The sequence below is a fragment of the Chiloscyllium punctatum genome, chromosome 10 (assembly GCF_047496795.1).
Source record: "Chiloscyllium punctatum isolate Juve2018m chromosome 10, sChiPun1.3, whole genome shotgun sequence".
NCBI classification, from domain to species: domain Eukaryota; kingdom Metazoa; phylum Chordata; class Chondrichthyes; order Orectolobiformes; family Hemiscylliidae; genus Chiloscyllium; species Chiloscyllium punctatum.
In genome coordinates, this window is record NC_092748.1 from 86,955,081 (window position 1) to 86,971,341 (window position 16,261).

The 16,261-nt window shown below is 37.7% G+C and overlaps 1 protein-coding gene across 1 annotated transcript in view; it reads right to left on the reverse strand.

Moving 5' to 3' along the window:
• Positions 1–16,261, reverse strand: part of LOC140482363 (low-density lipoprotein receptor-related protein 1-like) — a 1,932,271-nt gene that overhangs the window by 13,826 nt on the left and 1,902,184 nt on the right. The window contains exons 86-89 of the mRNA XM_072579726.1: positions 7,664–7,777; positions 7,277–7,353; positions 1,037–1,127; positions 797–944 (exon numbers count right to left, since the gene is read on the reverse strand). Of these exons, the coding sequence (XP_072435827.1) occupies positions 797–944; positions 1,037–1,127; positions 7,277–7,353; positions 7,664–7,777 (430 nt within the window). The remainder of the gene's footprint in view (positions 1–796; positions 945–1,036; positions 1,128–7,276; positions 7,354–7,663; positions 7,778–16,261) is intronic.

Genomic DNA, 16,261 nt, shown 5'->3' on the forward strand with positions numbered 1-16,261 from the left:
TGATGGGGGTTTGTTGGAGAGATGGTATTGGAGAAAGGTGAAATCAGTATTTAAATAATGAATCAAAAACCCAGACATTAACTTTTGAAAACATTATACAACAGATCAAAATAGGATTTCAAAGTGAATCTGCATCTATTATGAATTATAATAAAAATGATTTGTTCATGGCATGTACATCAATGGCTAGGTTACCTAATTGCTTGAGAAGATAGTGGTAAACTGCCTTCTTGAACTGCTGCAGTACTTGGGGTTAGAGGTAATCCCCCAGTGTTATTGGGACTCTAATCCGTAAAGAGCTTTCTCTCTGAATCCAAATGACTTCAGGTATGTTAGTTTTATGAGTTTACAGATTTACTTCATCTTAGTTAAGGTTCTATCATGGTCATTAATATTTATAGATCACTGGTTTACAGGAAATATTATGATTAAACAATACATCTGGTAGATAAAGGAAATGATACAAAACAAGGACATTTATCTGTATTGAAATAGTGACAACATTGCACAATTTTTATCATCTCTTCTTCTAATTGCATGCAGACCATAAGCAAAATGGGTCAAGATTAGAGTGGTGCTGGAAATGCACAGCAGGTCAGGCAGCATCCGAGGAGCAGGAAAATCAATGTTTCGGCCAGGAACCCTTAAACAGGAATCCGGATGAAGGGCTCCTGCCCGAATCAATTTTCCTGCTCACTCTAATCTTGACTCTAAAATCCAGCATCTGCAGTCCTCACTTTTGCCAGAAGCAAAATGGTGCTTTGTTCCCACTGTTATGCTGCTAGGATACACATACCTTTTCTGGATCTAATGTAAAATCTGGATCCAGCAAACCTCCGGAATTTTCATGACTGCGATCAACTTCATACATGTTGTATGTTGGATTTCCAATTTCCACATTCATGCCTCCATTCGTCAGTGGATGCCTTCGTACAATTTTTACACTAATGGGAAGTTACCAAATAATGTTAACATGGAATCTCATTGCTCAAGGATTGTATTATTCCAAGAATTAATTACAGCTCAAACCATTTACCGTTGTCTTCTTTTGCAGATAATTATTCCAACAACGACTGCAATAATTAGAAGAATCAGGATAACGAGTGGCACTATAAAAGTGATGTTCCCTGTGAGAGATGAACAAATTTGATCTAAATTATTTAAATGAAACATGTAGACACATCTGAAGAAGTTCAATGAAGGCTCAGTACACTAATGTCTGGCTTGTCTTATGAGGAAAGCTTGGACAGGCTGGGCTTAGTTCATAGAATCATAAAATCCCCACAGTGGAAAGAGGCACATTTCTGGACACTATGGGGCAACTTAACATGGCCAATCCACCTAACCTACACATCTTTGGACTGTGGAATGGAATTGGATCACCTGACAGAAACCCACAGACATGGGGAGAATGTACAAACTCCATAAAGACAGTCACCCAAGGGTGGATCAAACCTGAGTCCATGGCACTGTGAGGCAGCAGAACTCATCACTGAACTATTGGGCCACCCACTGCTAGATTTACCAGAGTTTAGAAGAGCAACAGGTGACATGTTTAAAACTTATGGGATCTTAGCAGGGTACACAGGAGAGGATATTTCCTGTTGTAGGAGAACCTTGAACTAAGGATCACTGATTTAACTTAAGCAGTTTCCATAAATAGCAATGTGGTTTTATTTCTCAGACAGGACTGTGAGTCTTTAAAAGTCTCTTTCTCAAAAGATGGTGGATTCAAGCAAATCCTTGCATATTTTGAAGGCAGAGTTAGGTACATTCTTGATATATAAAGAGGTGAAAAGTTATCAGGGGTATGTGGGATTATGGATTACCTATATTCAAATCAGCCATGATCATATTAAATGGTGCAGCAGGCTTGAGGGGCTGAGTGGCCTACTTCTGCACCTGAATCTTATGTTTGTGTATTCCATCAAATATAATAGAAAATACACGTTTCCCACAGACATGGAGAATGAGCACGTATAGACTAGGCATTGGATTGACAATATTAACATTAAATACATAATGCAGCATATTGTGAGCAAAATCTGCTGGTTTACCTCTTGTAGCTTCAAGTAGGTTGACCCGATGACTCAGGGAATATAAATTACAACTAGATTATAATAGCCATTAGAAGCAAGCATAAGTAGCACTCTACAGTTTTTGAGCTATATGGTATAAACCATATACTAGCTTGCTTTACTTTTTAACATGTGTTATGTTATGATGTATGTTAAGATCTCCACAGAAATAAATAAAATTTAACAAATTCAAACTTTTAGTTTTTAACTGGACGATTGACACAAGATTTCGAAGCTTTTTTCTCACAATCATGACTAAAAAATAACTGGATTAACATTAAACTCCAGAGCAGAACATCTACCTTTAAACCCATCACAACACAAATTTCACTGAATTAGAATCTTTTTAGCAAACATTTTAAACTTGCTCCCAGTTTGCAGTGGGTTTCCATGTCCCTGTTTTGCTACACTGTAAACCTCATGTGAATAGATGTTTTCTTAAGTTTTCAGAGAAATCTTTTAATTCCATCCCAAGGAAAAAAAATTATTTCAATGACTGTTCTCCAGGATGTACCTCCCAGATTCTTATATGGCCCTTTCTGGGGAAGCCTATAACCTGATCTGAAAATGGATTCTTATGCAATCTTCTCTATTGCAATGCCAACAATATTAACCTTGCAGTTCATGAGAAATGCCAATCGTAATCATGGAATCAACATTCTTTCAACTTGGAAGTAGTTTACAGCACAACTGTTTACAACCAATACCAACAGCACCTTACTGGGATCTTGGGAGACTCAAAGTCAACTCATGTTAAAGCAAGCAACTGTAGCCATTATCTTGAAGTGTAAAATCTTGCACTTTCTTCTCAACAATACAATCTAAACCTTCCTTTGATCTCTACCAAACAAATTCTCCAGGCATACCACATGAGGTAAATATCAGAACCTATGTTCAGTTACATGACACCTTTCATTTAACCTACTATTAATTCTTACTTTGAATCCAAACTATAATAATCTTACACACTTACAACTGTAACAGAAAATATGAAGTTTACTTGATTTTATTGAACATGCAAAATATTAATACAAACATTTTAAAATGTCACTGAAACAAGATATCAAAAATATTAATGTTTGCAAATGTTACTAAATAGCAGATATACTTTAAAATATCATCAGAATAAAATTAAAATTAATGACAAGTTGGAACTTCTGAAGTTATGTAATGGTGAAATCAATGGGGTGAAGGTACAGGGGGAATTTGGCAAGTTTGGCAGCATCTATGGAATGAAAACAGAGTTAATGTTTGGGTCCTGTGACCCTTCTCCAGAACGCTGGAGAAGCAAAGAAATTCCTTTATCTGTTCTGGCTTCCCACAAGGGTGGCAGTTTGAACATTTCCCACTTGTCTCCCATTTAAATCCATTTCTTAAATGATTGAGAATAGTTCTAGTTTCTTTCCCTCGCTTCCCTCTTCTCTCCAGTTTAGAATATTTAACTTACCTTAGTGCACTCACGTCTCTGAAAATTTCTAGACCCCTGCCAGCCTGGGTTTATGTTTTGTGTATTAATTCAAAGATGTCAGCCGGAATTGCTGCCTGTCTAGGCCCTGTTATCCTCTGATTCTCTAAATTGCATTCATTCTTGGTAACAATATGAAGTTTTTGAATTTTGCAAGGAGAATCGCCTCACAAAGATTATTGTAAATGTATACATCCAAAGCTTAAAAGTGAGCTGTTTAAGCCATTCAAATTCCAGGTATGTGTGATCAGGCTGCTCTTTGAGGGAACAAGATTATTCCTCTCTCCATCTCTTGCACTACCTCATTTACAGTAGCATCTTTTGCTGCCTCTTGTCAATTGCGCTCTCTTTAGGCAAGAGGGAGCAAACTTTGTGAGTGCAATATCAGTTCCGCTGTTGGATTGGCAATTTTAACTGCTTTGCTAACCATTTTAAAGAGATAAAAATAGTATCCTCTTCTTAATCATTATATTTAGGGATTAAATGAAGGAACTTCAATACTTAAGCCCAGACATCCAAGATAGATGTGGTTTCCACACTATAACTGCCTTCAAAGGGATTTTCCTTTCTTAACTCAAGTTGCCTCAATGTAAGCTTTTTTCCTCTTTCCTGGCCTCTTTTGCTCATTTTGCCTTTACTGAAAACTCTTTTTTTTCCCTGTCTCTCATTTTCTTTCTTGGCTCTCACTCTGACTGCTACCCTTTTAAATTTTTCCAAGGATAAAACCTCTAATTATTCAAACGTTATCTTACCTTGCTCTACAAAAACATTAATGTCAAACTGTAGTGATTGTAACAAGGCCAGCCAGCTGGACCTCATAGAATATGAGTTCCCTGACTGGATGAGATTAACAGCTCCAATCAGGGAGCCCTGGCTAACAGATATAAACAGGCATGTCAAGGAGGGCTATGTCAGAGTCAGGGCTTTCCTACATGTAAATAAATATTGTCTTAGTGAGAGGAAACCATCCTCTATCAAGTTATTTCACAAATTATGATATTTTAGCTCTTTAATATTACACATATAACAGTTTTGATTCCCTACAGTATGGAAACAGGCCATTTGGCCCAACAAGTCCACACCCAACCCTCCAAAGAGTAACCCACTCAGACCCATTTCCGTACGACTCTACATTTACTCCTAACCTACATATCTGTGAACACTATGGGCAATTTAGCATTGATAATTCACCAAACCTGAATATCTTGGGACTATGGGAGGAAACCCACACAGACACACAGAGAATATACAAACTCCACACAGACAGTTGCCCAAGGCTGGAATCGAACCCGGGTCCCTGGCGCTGTGAAGCAGCAGTGCTAGCCACCCTCATTATCCTTGATTATTCTGTATATAAACTATCAAATCCTTTGATTAGATTCCAGTCTGTAACTCCCTCCCGGGTGTCTGTTATTTTATATATTAACCATCCAAAGCCACCAACTATATTCCAGTCTGTCACTCACTCGTGGGTATCTGTTATTGTATATATAAGCTGTCTCAAACCCCTCGATTAGGTTCCAGTCTGTAACTCACTCTCGGGGATCTTTTGCTTTAAGCCACATTAATACCCTCAATCAGATTCCAGTCCATACCTCACTCTTGGCTATCTGTTATTCTGTATGTAAGTCAACCTATGCCCCTTGATTTGATTCCAGACATTAACTCATTCCTGGGTATCTGTTGTATTTTGAAAGAAGAATTATTTCTCCCACTTCCCAATTATTTCATTTGTCTTTTAGATCTTACTACTTAAGCCCTCAGTTTGTTATGGTGAGTTGAGCAGGAGTGAATTGGCCCCATCTTATTAAACCCCTCAGCTGGTCACAACAAATATTTTTAAATTTCCTCTTTGGCTTTACATTAACAATTTCATAGAATCATAGAATCCCTACAGAGCGGAAACAGGCCATTTGGCCCAACAAGTCCACAATGACCCTCCAAAATGTATCCCATCCAGACCCATTGCCCTACATTTACCCCTGACTAATGCACCTAACCTACACATCCCTGAACACTATAGCCAATTTACAATCAATCCACCTAATGTGTACATCTTTGGATTAAGGGAGGAAACCGACCCGACACAGGGAGAATGTGCAAACTCCACACAGTCACCCGAGGTTGGAATCAAACCCAGGTGCTGGTGCTGTGAGGCGGCAGTGCTAACTACACAGCCACCATACCACCCCAACCACTGAGCCACCATGCCACCAATTTAATTCACTGATTCAAAACTGAAGAGCCAATCATAAGATTTTCTTGAGTGAAATAATGAAGAATGCAATCACTGGTGTAAAACTTAAACAATATAGTACAGCTAGGAGAAAGGGAGAGCAAGAATATGCAGTTTTAAAATTCCTTAGTGTCTGTGAGACTTTGGTTTCATCCTGAGATCATGGTTGTTTAATTGATGACATTCATCCTCTGAGGTAACAAAATCTAAATCTTTGCACTCTCAGTGAATGGATATTTCTACAGTTTGCTTTTGTCAAGTGAAAGATAAAGAAGAAAGAAAAAAAGGGTATAGTGAGAGAGAGAGAGAGTTGTTGTGAATCTAACATTTTCTTTCTGTTATCCAAGTGCTGTCATCTGAAGTAAACTTCATTTGTGTATTTTCTGTGTCTGGCTACATTATTAGTTTCAAGATGAAGAATCTGTTGGTAATTTCCATCCTCAATTGTGAAAAATCCAGAAAGGTGCAAGACCATCAGAAGGTAAATATGTAAGTGACTAATTTCACTCAGCTTGATGAAATTCTAATTTCAGTTCAAGCTGGCTCTTGTTTACTGATGGTTTCATGCATTGCCTCAACCTGTGATCAGGTGATCACTTTGACCATTTTCAGTTTGTGTTTTGCATTATTTTAAGTGACTTCAATCTATGAAAGGCTCCTGCTATTAAAAATCCAATGTCAGAAGTCAAAACGTTTCCACTACTATAACAAGATAATTTTTTTTTGCCCTTTGTCTTCTGCGAATCTAGTTATCCTGGACTTTAGCTCTGTTTGTAGCATACTTCTTTTGTGGGATCATAACATCAGTGTGCATGCTGTGAGATAGAAATGGTTGGATCACAGTGTATGAAAGTATCCTTTCTTAAAAATGAAAAAGCTTCTTCCTTAAAAGGCTTAATGCTGAAGAATAGACTCATTCCTGACTTGTCAACTGACGGCAGTTTAAAAGCAGTCCTTGTAACAGGTTGACATTCAGCAATGCTGCCGGGCATTCTTCATATTATCTTCTCAAAATACTTGTGTCAAAAGATTGACATGTGATATGTTCAGTTACATTTTCAGTCCATGACCTCGCTGAAAAGAAATCTTAACGTTTACTGAGCTATTATGGCAACATGAGTCTTCTGAGCTCGTTTTCAGTTTTAGTTGTAGTTGTCAATAGATGTCAATCAAAGAAGGCCTTTGTGAAAAGTACATAATATAGATTAGATTCGAGTTTACCTACTGATTTCTGACTCAAACTAACAGTAACCATAATCAAATTGAATTAAAATCTAATCTACCTGCTTGAATGTCAAAGTAATAAACCTAAGGATTTAATGCCGTCATGTGTCAAAGATTTTTCAACTCTAGATTGGCTCAACATTATAATGTCTTCATGTAGTCCAATAATCCATTTACCCTGGAAGGTTACCTCAAATTAACACAGAGACCAAGGTATAATGATCAGAGGCTGATATCATCAACAACAGTAACACATGTATTTTCATTACTTACGACCTGTGGTATTCTCAGTTTTGCTGCTCTTGGGAGCTGGCCTTTCACATTGTGTGCCCGACCATTCATCAGAACACCTGAAATGAAGCAATTAAGGATGTAAAATTAATGTACTGCAACTGTCACAAACTCTAGAGGAAAAGCACCTTCAGATATCAGCAAGAGTGAACAGCATTTAGGAGCATGCAATAAGGATTAGACAGCAGGTTTGTTTAAATAGCAATGCATTGAGAAGATGATTAGCTCTTATAATAGGCCAACAGCATGCCATGCATAAAAGCAATTAATTTACTAGGCCATGGAAACATGCCACCAATGCATGATGAGTCTGCTGGATTTCAATGTTTTATAGCAAAGAATGGTGTCTGGCATAAGGTCAAAACCTACTTGCACTGAGGCTCATTAAGTGCAGTTAAAGTGCAAACCCCTCCATTTTGACAGTAGTAATCACAAAGGTTCATTTTCTGGTCACATCGATCACTTTTAAACCCCACTGTACATCTGCAGAGTTATAGAATATAGTTGAGATTAAAATGATGAATTGTATTATAAGGTAATTTTGATCCCCTTTCCTGCGTCACCTTTTTTAAATAAACATGAATAGCTTTGCTGAATCAAATAAATATAATTAATTGAGGACCACTGTTAAGACATTAATTTGCCTCAGAGAAAATTTCATTTTGGTTCCTTCATCAACTATTTTCAGGTAACTGTTGCCTAAAAACATAGTGAATGGTTAGATTGGATTTATTTAAATATTATATGGTAATGATATATAGATATTTGGACAAACAATTATATTGGTCTGGAAGAAGTTGCAACTGGCTGCAGAGTCTCAAGTTTGAGAATGTAAAAGTCAACCTAGATTCTAAGTCCTAATCATCATTAAATGATCCCTGCTGGAAAATATGCAAGTTTGGAGATTAGGCGAATAAAATCCAGGGTTGGTTGCGATCTCTCCATAAGTAAATGTTTGCAAATATTCACTTCGTACACATAAAATAGAAATGTGTGCAAGGCATCATCATAAAGCACCATCTTGCTAGTCCCTGTGGCATCTCCCCTGCCTCATACAATAACATCTTTTTGAGCAGAGGTGAAGAAATATCTCGAAATGTAGATCATCCAGGACTAAAATTGCAATTGCAAAATTGCAAAACAAAAAACAATCATGTTTGAGGTGCTTTTGTGCTCTATAGTAATTTATAAATCGAGAAAGAAAATGAATCTGTTGGCATTTTGACACAAATGTAGCCTCTAATATACACATGCCAAGTCTCACATGAATGATGAGTGAAATATCTACTGTTTAGTATCTGGAAAAAGATTACAAATAAAATCTCTATACATTTACAGTTTTGTTATACATAATAAACAATTAAAAACTTCTTTTGTAGTGTTGGCTGAATTACACGTTTCCTTTCCTTTGCCCCTCTTTTAATTACTTGCTAAAATGTAACTTTTCCTCCATACATTCAGTTTTTCAAAAATTCAGACAATTTACTTGCTATTTACTATGTTTTTGTCTCTTCTTCTATCACTGTTATAATTGTTAGGAGGGCAAGTGCGAGCAAAATGAACTCCTTACCCAAAATTACAGCCAGTAAACCATTCAGACTTGTTGACAAGTCTATGGCAAACTGCTCTATTAAGAATCCCAACACAGAACTGTGACCACATGGGGATCTTGACTACAATACCATAAATGCACCAAGACATGTAATTTCTGTCAGTGTTTTCTCAATGATAGTCAGTTCGTACCATTTCCCTTTTTTCCTCTCAGTGACAAAGCAAGTATAAGATTCATCACCTAGCACAACTGCTGACAAATATAAAACTGAACTGGTTACATTTGTCCCATACTTTTGTAAAACTTCCATCATACACTTTGTAACCTATTTTTTTGAACCTTGAAACTACGTTCGTCTCCATTCCCAGTCACTCTGGCATAGTCTGCTTTATTTCTCTGAACCCCGATGGCAGAAATGAAACTTTACATGGTAAACATTGCCATGCGTCAATGTTTATTTTTGAAAGTACACTAGTCATAGCTGAATTTCTTTCATTTGTCATGTTTGTGACAGCCAACAAATGAAGAATATCACAGAAAGAAGGATTGAAAAATTACTTGATAGTGAATGGAAGGTTAAATAACTCTATTTGTGAGCAGAACCTCTTAACAATACGAGATATTGTTGTTGGAATAATTATGAAAGAAAGAAGTGTTATTGTCAAATTTTGTTAGTGTACAATTCTTGTTTCCTACCTTAAAAACATATAAGTTAAACTAATGGAATAATGGACTTATTGAGTAGTGTAACTGTTGTTTTCAATCACACATTGTTGAATTTCACGTCTGATTATGAAAGAATGTTGGCTGCCTTTGAACTTTAACAATGGAGATCAATAAAAGCAGCAAAAGAAACACAAATCAATAACTGGATAGGAAATGTTTTATTTCATGTGGAAAGTGGAAGTCCATTCATCTCCTCGTAACATGAAACTTTTTCTAATTCCAACCTTTTCCATTGCCCTGCAAGCATTTTCTTATTCCAAGCGCGATGCATATGATTACCTTCATTCTGATATCCTCACAGCTGGCTTACTTCCCTTGGAATTATTTGGCTTTGATGGTTATGCAGTTCAAACAATCCCTTACTCACAAAGCGTATCCATTAGTTCTGTCACTCTCCTTACTTTTGGTGATTGTCTAGAACTTCTTAATATTTTGCAGTCCAAAACCAAAACTATCAAGTTTACATTTTTATTTTGCTGGCAATATTAATTTCAATGACTTTAAAATTGACCAACAGCTTTTCCTGTGTTTTTGTCCAGATTGACATGACTGCAAGGGCCTTGAATTCACTCAGGAATCAATCTGTCTCTGATTAACTTGGTGACTTATTTCCGTCCCTAAATCCTGCCCTTATCTCCAGTCTTGATACTTACACAGTGTCTATCTCTTCTGATTTTTTTTTTGTTGTTTCATATCTAGGTTTCATAAATCCCTCTAATAGTCTTAACCACATTGGTTGGCAGTTTGGAGTTTTATTTTCCATCCAGTATTTCTAAATAAGTGAAAAGAATCTTGCATGGTATATATGTGCTTATTATGATTTCATCTTTGGAGGCACAACAGTCCAGGGTTTCTTGTTTACTTCAAGCCTCTATGAACTCAAGTCTGTCTAAGGCTTATATTACTCTAATATGGCTGCTCCAGAATCTGTTGTGTATTTCTGAATATGTTTGAAAAGATGTATCTCTCCTCCACTTTTGGATTTTCTCTTTTATCCTTTATGGTTTATGATAAAAAAAATTACTGGAATGCTCTCTAATCTTCTGAGGTTTCCTTTTTGCCATTTTCCTAAGATGTCAATAAGCTAGTTGCATCATTTGGTTTGATTTATTATTGTGAAAAGTATTGTTTTGCATGCCATCCTGACATGATAAACCTTACATAAGTACATCAGGGTAATAGAATAGAATGCAGAATGCAATGTCACAGCTATAAGAAGGTACACAGGAAGATCAACTCTTAATATATGAGAAGTTTGTTCATAAGTCTGATAACAACAGGGAAGATGCTCTTCTTGAATCTATTGGTATGTATTTTCAAATTTTTGTATATTCTGTCCAATGGAAGAGGGTGGAAGATAGTATAACAGGGTGGTAGGCGTCCTGATTATGTTGGCTGCTTTTCCAAGACTGCTTTAGCAAGAAGTGTCGACAGAGTCAATGTATGTATGTATCATCCATGTATTTAAATTAAGGCTCATCCCTCAATTTTCTATAGGACCCAAGTCATCTTTTCCCTGAGTCTCAAAATCTCATTATTTTTCAAAAATCAATATCACTTTTAAGATCCCAACTTTGTATCATCTAACCACTTTATTAATCACTTCTTTTTAACATTATTTGGCAGAGTCTTGGTCTTTCATTTTAGTTCCTCAAAAGAAAAAGAAAGTCGTTACCATTGACCTTACGTTATTGGTAAGTAGAGTATGGACTCATTGCCTTTGTACCAACAGGTGCACAGTTAGAACAAAGTAAACTTTATTACATTTTACTGTAGATTCAGAATATGTGTTATGTAAAGAATAAGAAGCTTCTTGTAAAGACCACAATTGTCAATGATGCAAGCATGATCTGACTTGTTGCTGTACCTTAATCTTCATCACAAAATGTTTTGAATTATTTCCAGAGATCCACAAAAGTGCTTACATATCACTTTTTTTCAACATAAACTTAATAAATTAACTAAATGACCACTGTCCAAACAATCCAGCTCTCTCTCAAAAGCTAGCTAAAACCAAAATCTGCAGAAAACAACTGTTGTATTTGGAATGCAAATGTTGATTTGAATTTGGCTGGAATCTGGGCCTGAAACCTCATGTGAATAATATCAGCAAACTGCAAAGGTCAAATTGACCTCCTGGTTCAACTTGTCAGTCAGACCTCCAGAAAATCATGAATGCCTTGGTGGAGAAAATGCTGGGCTGACAATGGTGTTTGGTATTGAAGGGTAGCTGCAGTATATTGCTAATATCACCAGACTAATAATCCAGAGCGCAGATGCTCAGGGGCATGAGTTCCAATCTTAGCATGTCAATTGGCAATTGTTGGAATTAAAACAATCAAACCAGAAATTTGAAATTTCAAAAGTAAATTGACAACGAATTGATTGCCGCAAAAACATATAAGGAAATCCATTGTCCTTGTCTTGTCTGGCTTACATGGGACTTCAACTCCATAGCAATGTGGTTGAAATGGCCTAACATAGGAAATGATAATGACAAACGGTACAAGTGCTCCTTATCAACATCTGGGTGTTTATAGAAAAATTGGGAGAAATGTGTTATAGGCAAGTATCAGCCTGACCTAGTCATACTCATGATATAACACCTTATACACAACATCCCTGACACTATCATGAACATCCTGTATATGTCCTGTTATGCCAGCAGGACAAACTCTGAAGAGGTGGCAGCACAGTGGTGTACTTTCAAGTCCTTAATATTGAATCCAGTCCCTATGAACTTTTGTGGCATCAGTTGACAGGAAGACTCGTGTTGATTATCCCATAATAACTGTATTGCCCTGATGAATCAGTGTTCCTCCTTGTTGAATACTAAATAGAAGCAGAACTGAGAGTGGAAAGGACACAAAACCTTGGGTGGACAACCTCAATTCGTAGTGCCACTAATTATCAAACTGGTTAAGTCTGGAGGGGGAATTTCAATATCCACCACCAAGAGTGGCTCAGCAGCACAACTGCTGATTCAGCAGGTTGATTCTGAAGGGAGAGTCCTAAGTTGCTAGTTGAGATCTTTAACAGGCGTTGAAGGAAGCAGCAACAGAGAGAAAAAAAATGGCTTGACCTTATCCTCATCAATCTAGCTGTCACAGCAACACCTGCCCATGATAGCATTGATAGGACTGACCACCACACTATTCTTGTGGAAACAAGGTCCCATCTTCATGTTGCAGATATCATCTATCATATTGTGTAACACTGCCACTGTCCTCATTTGGATAGATTATGACCAGATCTAGCAAGTCAGAAATAGGCACTTATAATGTGCTGTGGACCACCAGCAACAGCAAAACTGTGTTCAACCACAATCTGTAACCTTAGCACAGTATATCCCCCATTCTAGCATTATAATCAAATTGGGGAACCAACCCTGGTTTAATGAATAATACAGAATGGCATACCAGGAGCAGCACCAGCCTAAACGTGTGGTGTCAATTGGGTAAAACTACAACATAGCCCTATTTCAATTCCAAACAGCAAAGGAAGCATGACGAGCACCCACAACTAATGAATCAGTTCTGAATGGTGATGGATAATTAAATAACTGGACATTATGAAAATATTATCTCCATCTTCAATAACAGGGAAGCCCAGCATATCAGTGTGAAAGAGAAGGCTAAAGCATTTGCACCCATCTAGGAGTATCAAGTGAAAGATCCCCACCACAGCCTACTCCTGACATTTCAAACATGACAGGCGCTGTCTCGAGCTGACTCAATTCATTTCAAGTGATATGATTGAAGCAATTGGACTGCTCAAAGGCTATGGGCCCTAACAGAATTTCAGCCTTGGCATTAAAGGCTTGTTCACCAGAACTATTGAATTGAATTGAATTTATTGCCACGTGTACTGAAGCACAGTGAAAAGCTTTGTCTTGCAAGCAATACAGGTAGATCACAGAGTTAAGTAGCATAGATAAGTAAATAATAGGTAAACAGCAGCAAAAACTGAAAAAAAAACAAATGTTAAGAGTTTGTGATTCCATTCAGTATTGTAACAATAGTAAGGTAGAAAATGTTATGAAACCAGCTGGTGCGTGTGTTCAGGCTTCTGTACCTTCTCCCCGATTGTAGAGGTTGTAGAAAAACATTGTCAGGGTGGGATGGATCTTTGAGAATGCTTGCGGCCTTTCCTTGACAGCGGGCCTAGTAGATGGATTCTATAGATGGGAGGTTGGCCTTTATGATTGTCCAGGCCGAGTTCCCTACTCTCTGTAACCGCCTCCAATCTTGAATGGTATAGTTGCCATACCTGGTAGCAATGCATCCAGACAGAATGCTTTTGATGGTGCAACTATAAAAGCTGGCAAGGGTATTTGCTGTCATAGGAGAGGCATTGTTGGGCCTTGGTAACCAGTGTGTCCACATGAAGAATCCTGGAAAGCTTGTTGTGGATGACCACTCCCAGGAGCTTGACACTCTCTACTCATTCCACTTCTGTGCTGTTAATGTGTCGGGGAACACGAGTAACATCCCACCGAAAGTCAATAATGAATTCCTTGGTTTTTCTGGCGTTGAGAGCTAGGTTGTTCTCAGTGCACCATTTTCCCAGGTCTTCCACCTCCCGTCTGTAGCCTGTTTCATCGCTATCTGAGATTCAACCAACTATGGTGGTGACTGACTATTCACAACCCTAATCAACTTGTTCCAGTATAGTTCAACACTCACTTCTATCTGGTGTACAAAAAGCAAGATAAAATGCAACTCAGCTAATTCTTGACTTAACCATTTAACAATCCTCATGAAAGTGCCACTGGGATTTTGTAATAGTTTGATGGAATACTCCCTATTTACCTGAAAGTATGCAGCCAAATCATTAGAAAAGAAGCTCAACACTATCCAGGACAAAAAGTCCACGATTGGCAGTAAATTCAGCATCTTAACCATTCATTTGCTCTACCGCCCTTGTATAGTGGCAGGAATGTGTGGTATTTATAAGGTGTACTGCAACATCCCATGAAGGCTCCCCTAGCTCCTCATGTTATGACATGGCAGTGAACCTTTCTATTAATTAAACCAAACAACCAGAAAAGCTCACCTCACCTCATTAAAATGAGTGCCAGAGAACTCATAAATTTCACTATTTGAAGAAAATAACATCAATTTAATTTTATAACTCTAAAAGTGAATATTAAATAACAACTATTCATAACTCTAAGCCCGCCACCCCCCCCCCCCCCCCCCCCCCACCCCGCACCTTTCTCTTAACGGCTTATCATTTGCCTTCAACTCTATAGCAATATGCTATTCTAATAAGTTACTTATTAAAATTACATCAACTTCATGTCAAAAGCACACAGCTGCTGTCGTCTTCTGTAACTTCACTCTTCCGGCTGCTGAATTCCCTGGGTTTTCTTTCTTTTTACTGCGAGTATGTTTCATATGAGAAGGTACCTTTAATAGAGAGTGTTTCCTAATATCTTGATTTTCTCTCTAATTTTCAAAATGTCCACATTTTTATATCCCCAACATCGGATCGTCTCGTTGGTTCGATTGGGTTTTAGTATTATGGACATAATTTAAGCTGATTGTTTAAATTTGAACTGTTGTCAAAACAGCAACCAAAACTCAGGTATTCAGTTCACAGCCAAATGTTACATATTTTCAATTTTCCAGCACACTCTGGGTCTGCCATTTAGTCATATACACAGGTGCTTATAATCTCTCAGTTCAAAACAGCATTCACTCTGTCTTAAAGGTACAGTACCCACCTTAAACTTTATAACACTAGCAACCTGTAGCTCCGAGAAGGACAAGGGTCTCAAATGCTTGGGAGGAGCACCCTGACCTGCAAGTTCCCCTCCAAGACAGGGAGGAAGACAATGCGATGTTAGCATTCATTTCAAAAGGGTTACAATACAACAGCAGGGATGTACTGCTGAGGTTGTATAAGGCTCTGATCAGACTGCATTTGAAATATTGTGAGCGGTTTTGGGCCCCACATCTAAGGAAGGATATATTGATGTTGGAGGGGATCCAAAGGAAGTTTACAAGAAAGATCTTGGGGTGAAAGGCTTGTCAAATGAGCAGCAGTTGAGGCCTCTGGGTCTGTACTCGATGGAGTTTAGAAGGATGAGGGGAAGTCTGATTAAATCTTATAGAACACTATGAATATTGAGTGGAAGTGGAGAAGATGCTACCACTGGTAGAAGAGACTAGGACCCGAAGGTCCAGCCTCAGAGTAATCATATGGCCCTTTAGAACTGAGATGGGGAGGAATCTCTTCAGCCAGAGGGTCATTGCTGCAGAAGGCTGTGGAGGCCAAGTCATTGAGAGTATTCAAGACAGAGATACATAAATTCCAAAGGATTGGGCAGGTTGGAATGCTGACACATTGCTGTAAGCAAAACTCTAACACTGCGTTGCCAAGTCATCGAGGCTTAACTTTACAATTTTTTTGTTTGACTTGAATATACTTCTGTTCATCAAATCCAATAAATCAAGTATAAAAAGTCCTATTAATTCCAGATATTCTAACCTTTGCATGTGAACTGCATTCCTGTGTGATGTTATTACAACTGATCAAAGAAGAATTTTATATTAAAACATATCCAGTAGATAAATTTAGACAACCCTTGTGTGTTTTTTGCTTTTTAAAATGTACCTCAGCTTTAGCTGTTTGATATTTTTCTGATTTATATTCTGCATGTTTTCAGTACGTCATTGTTTTTT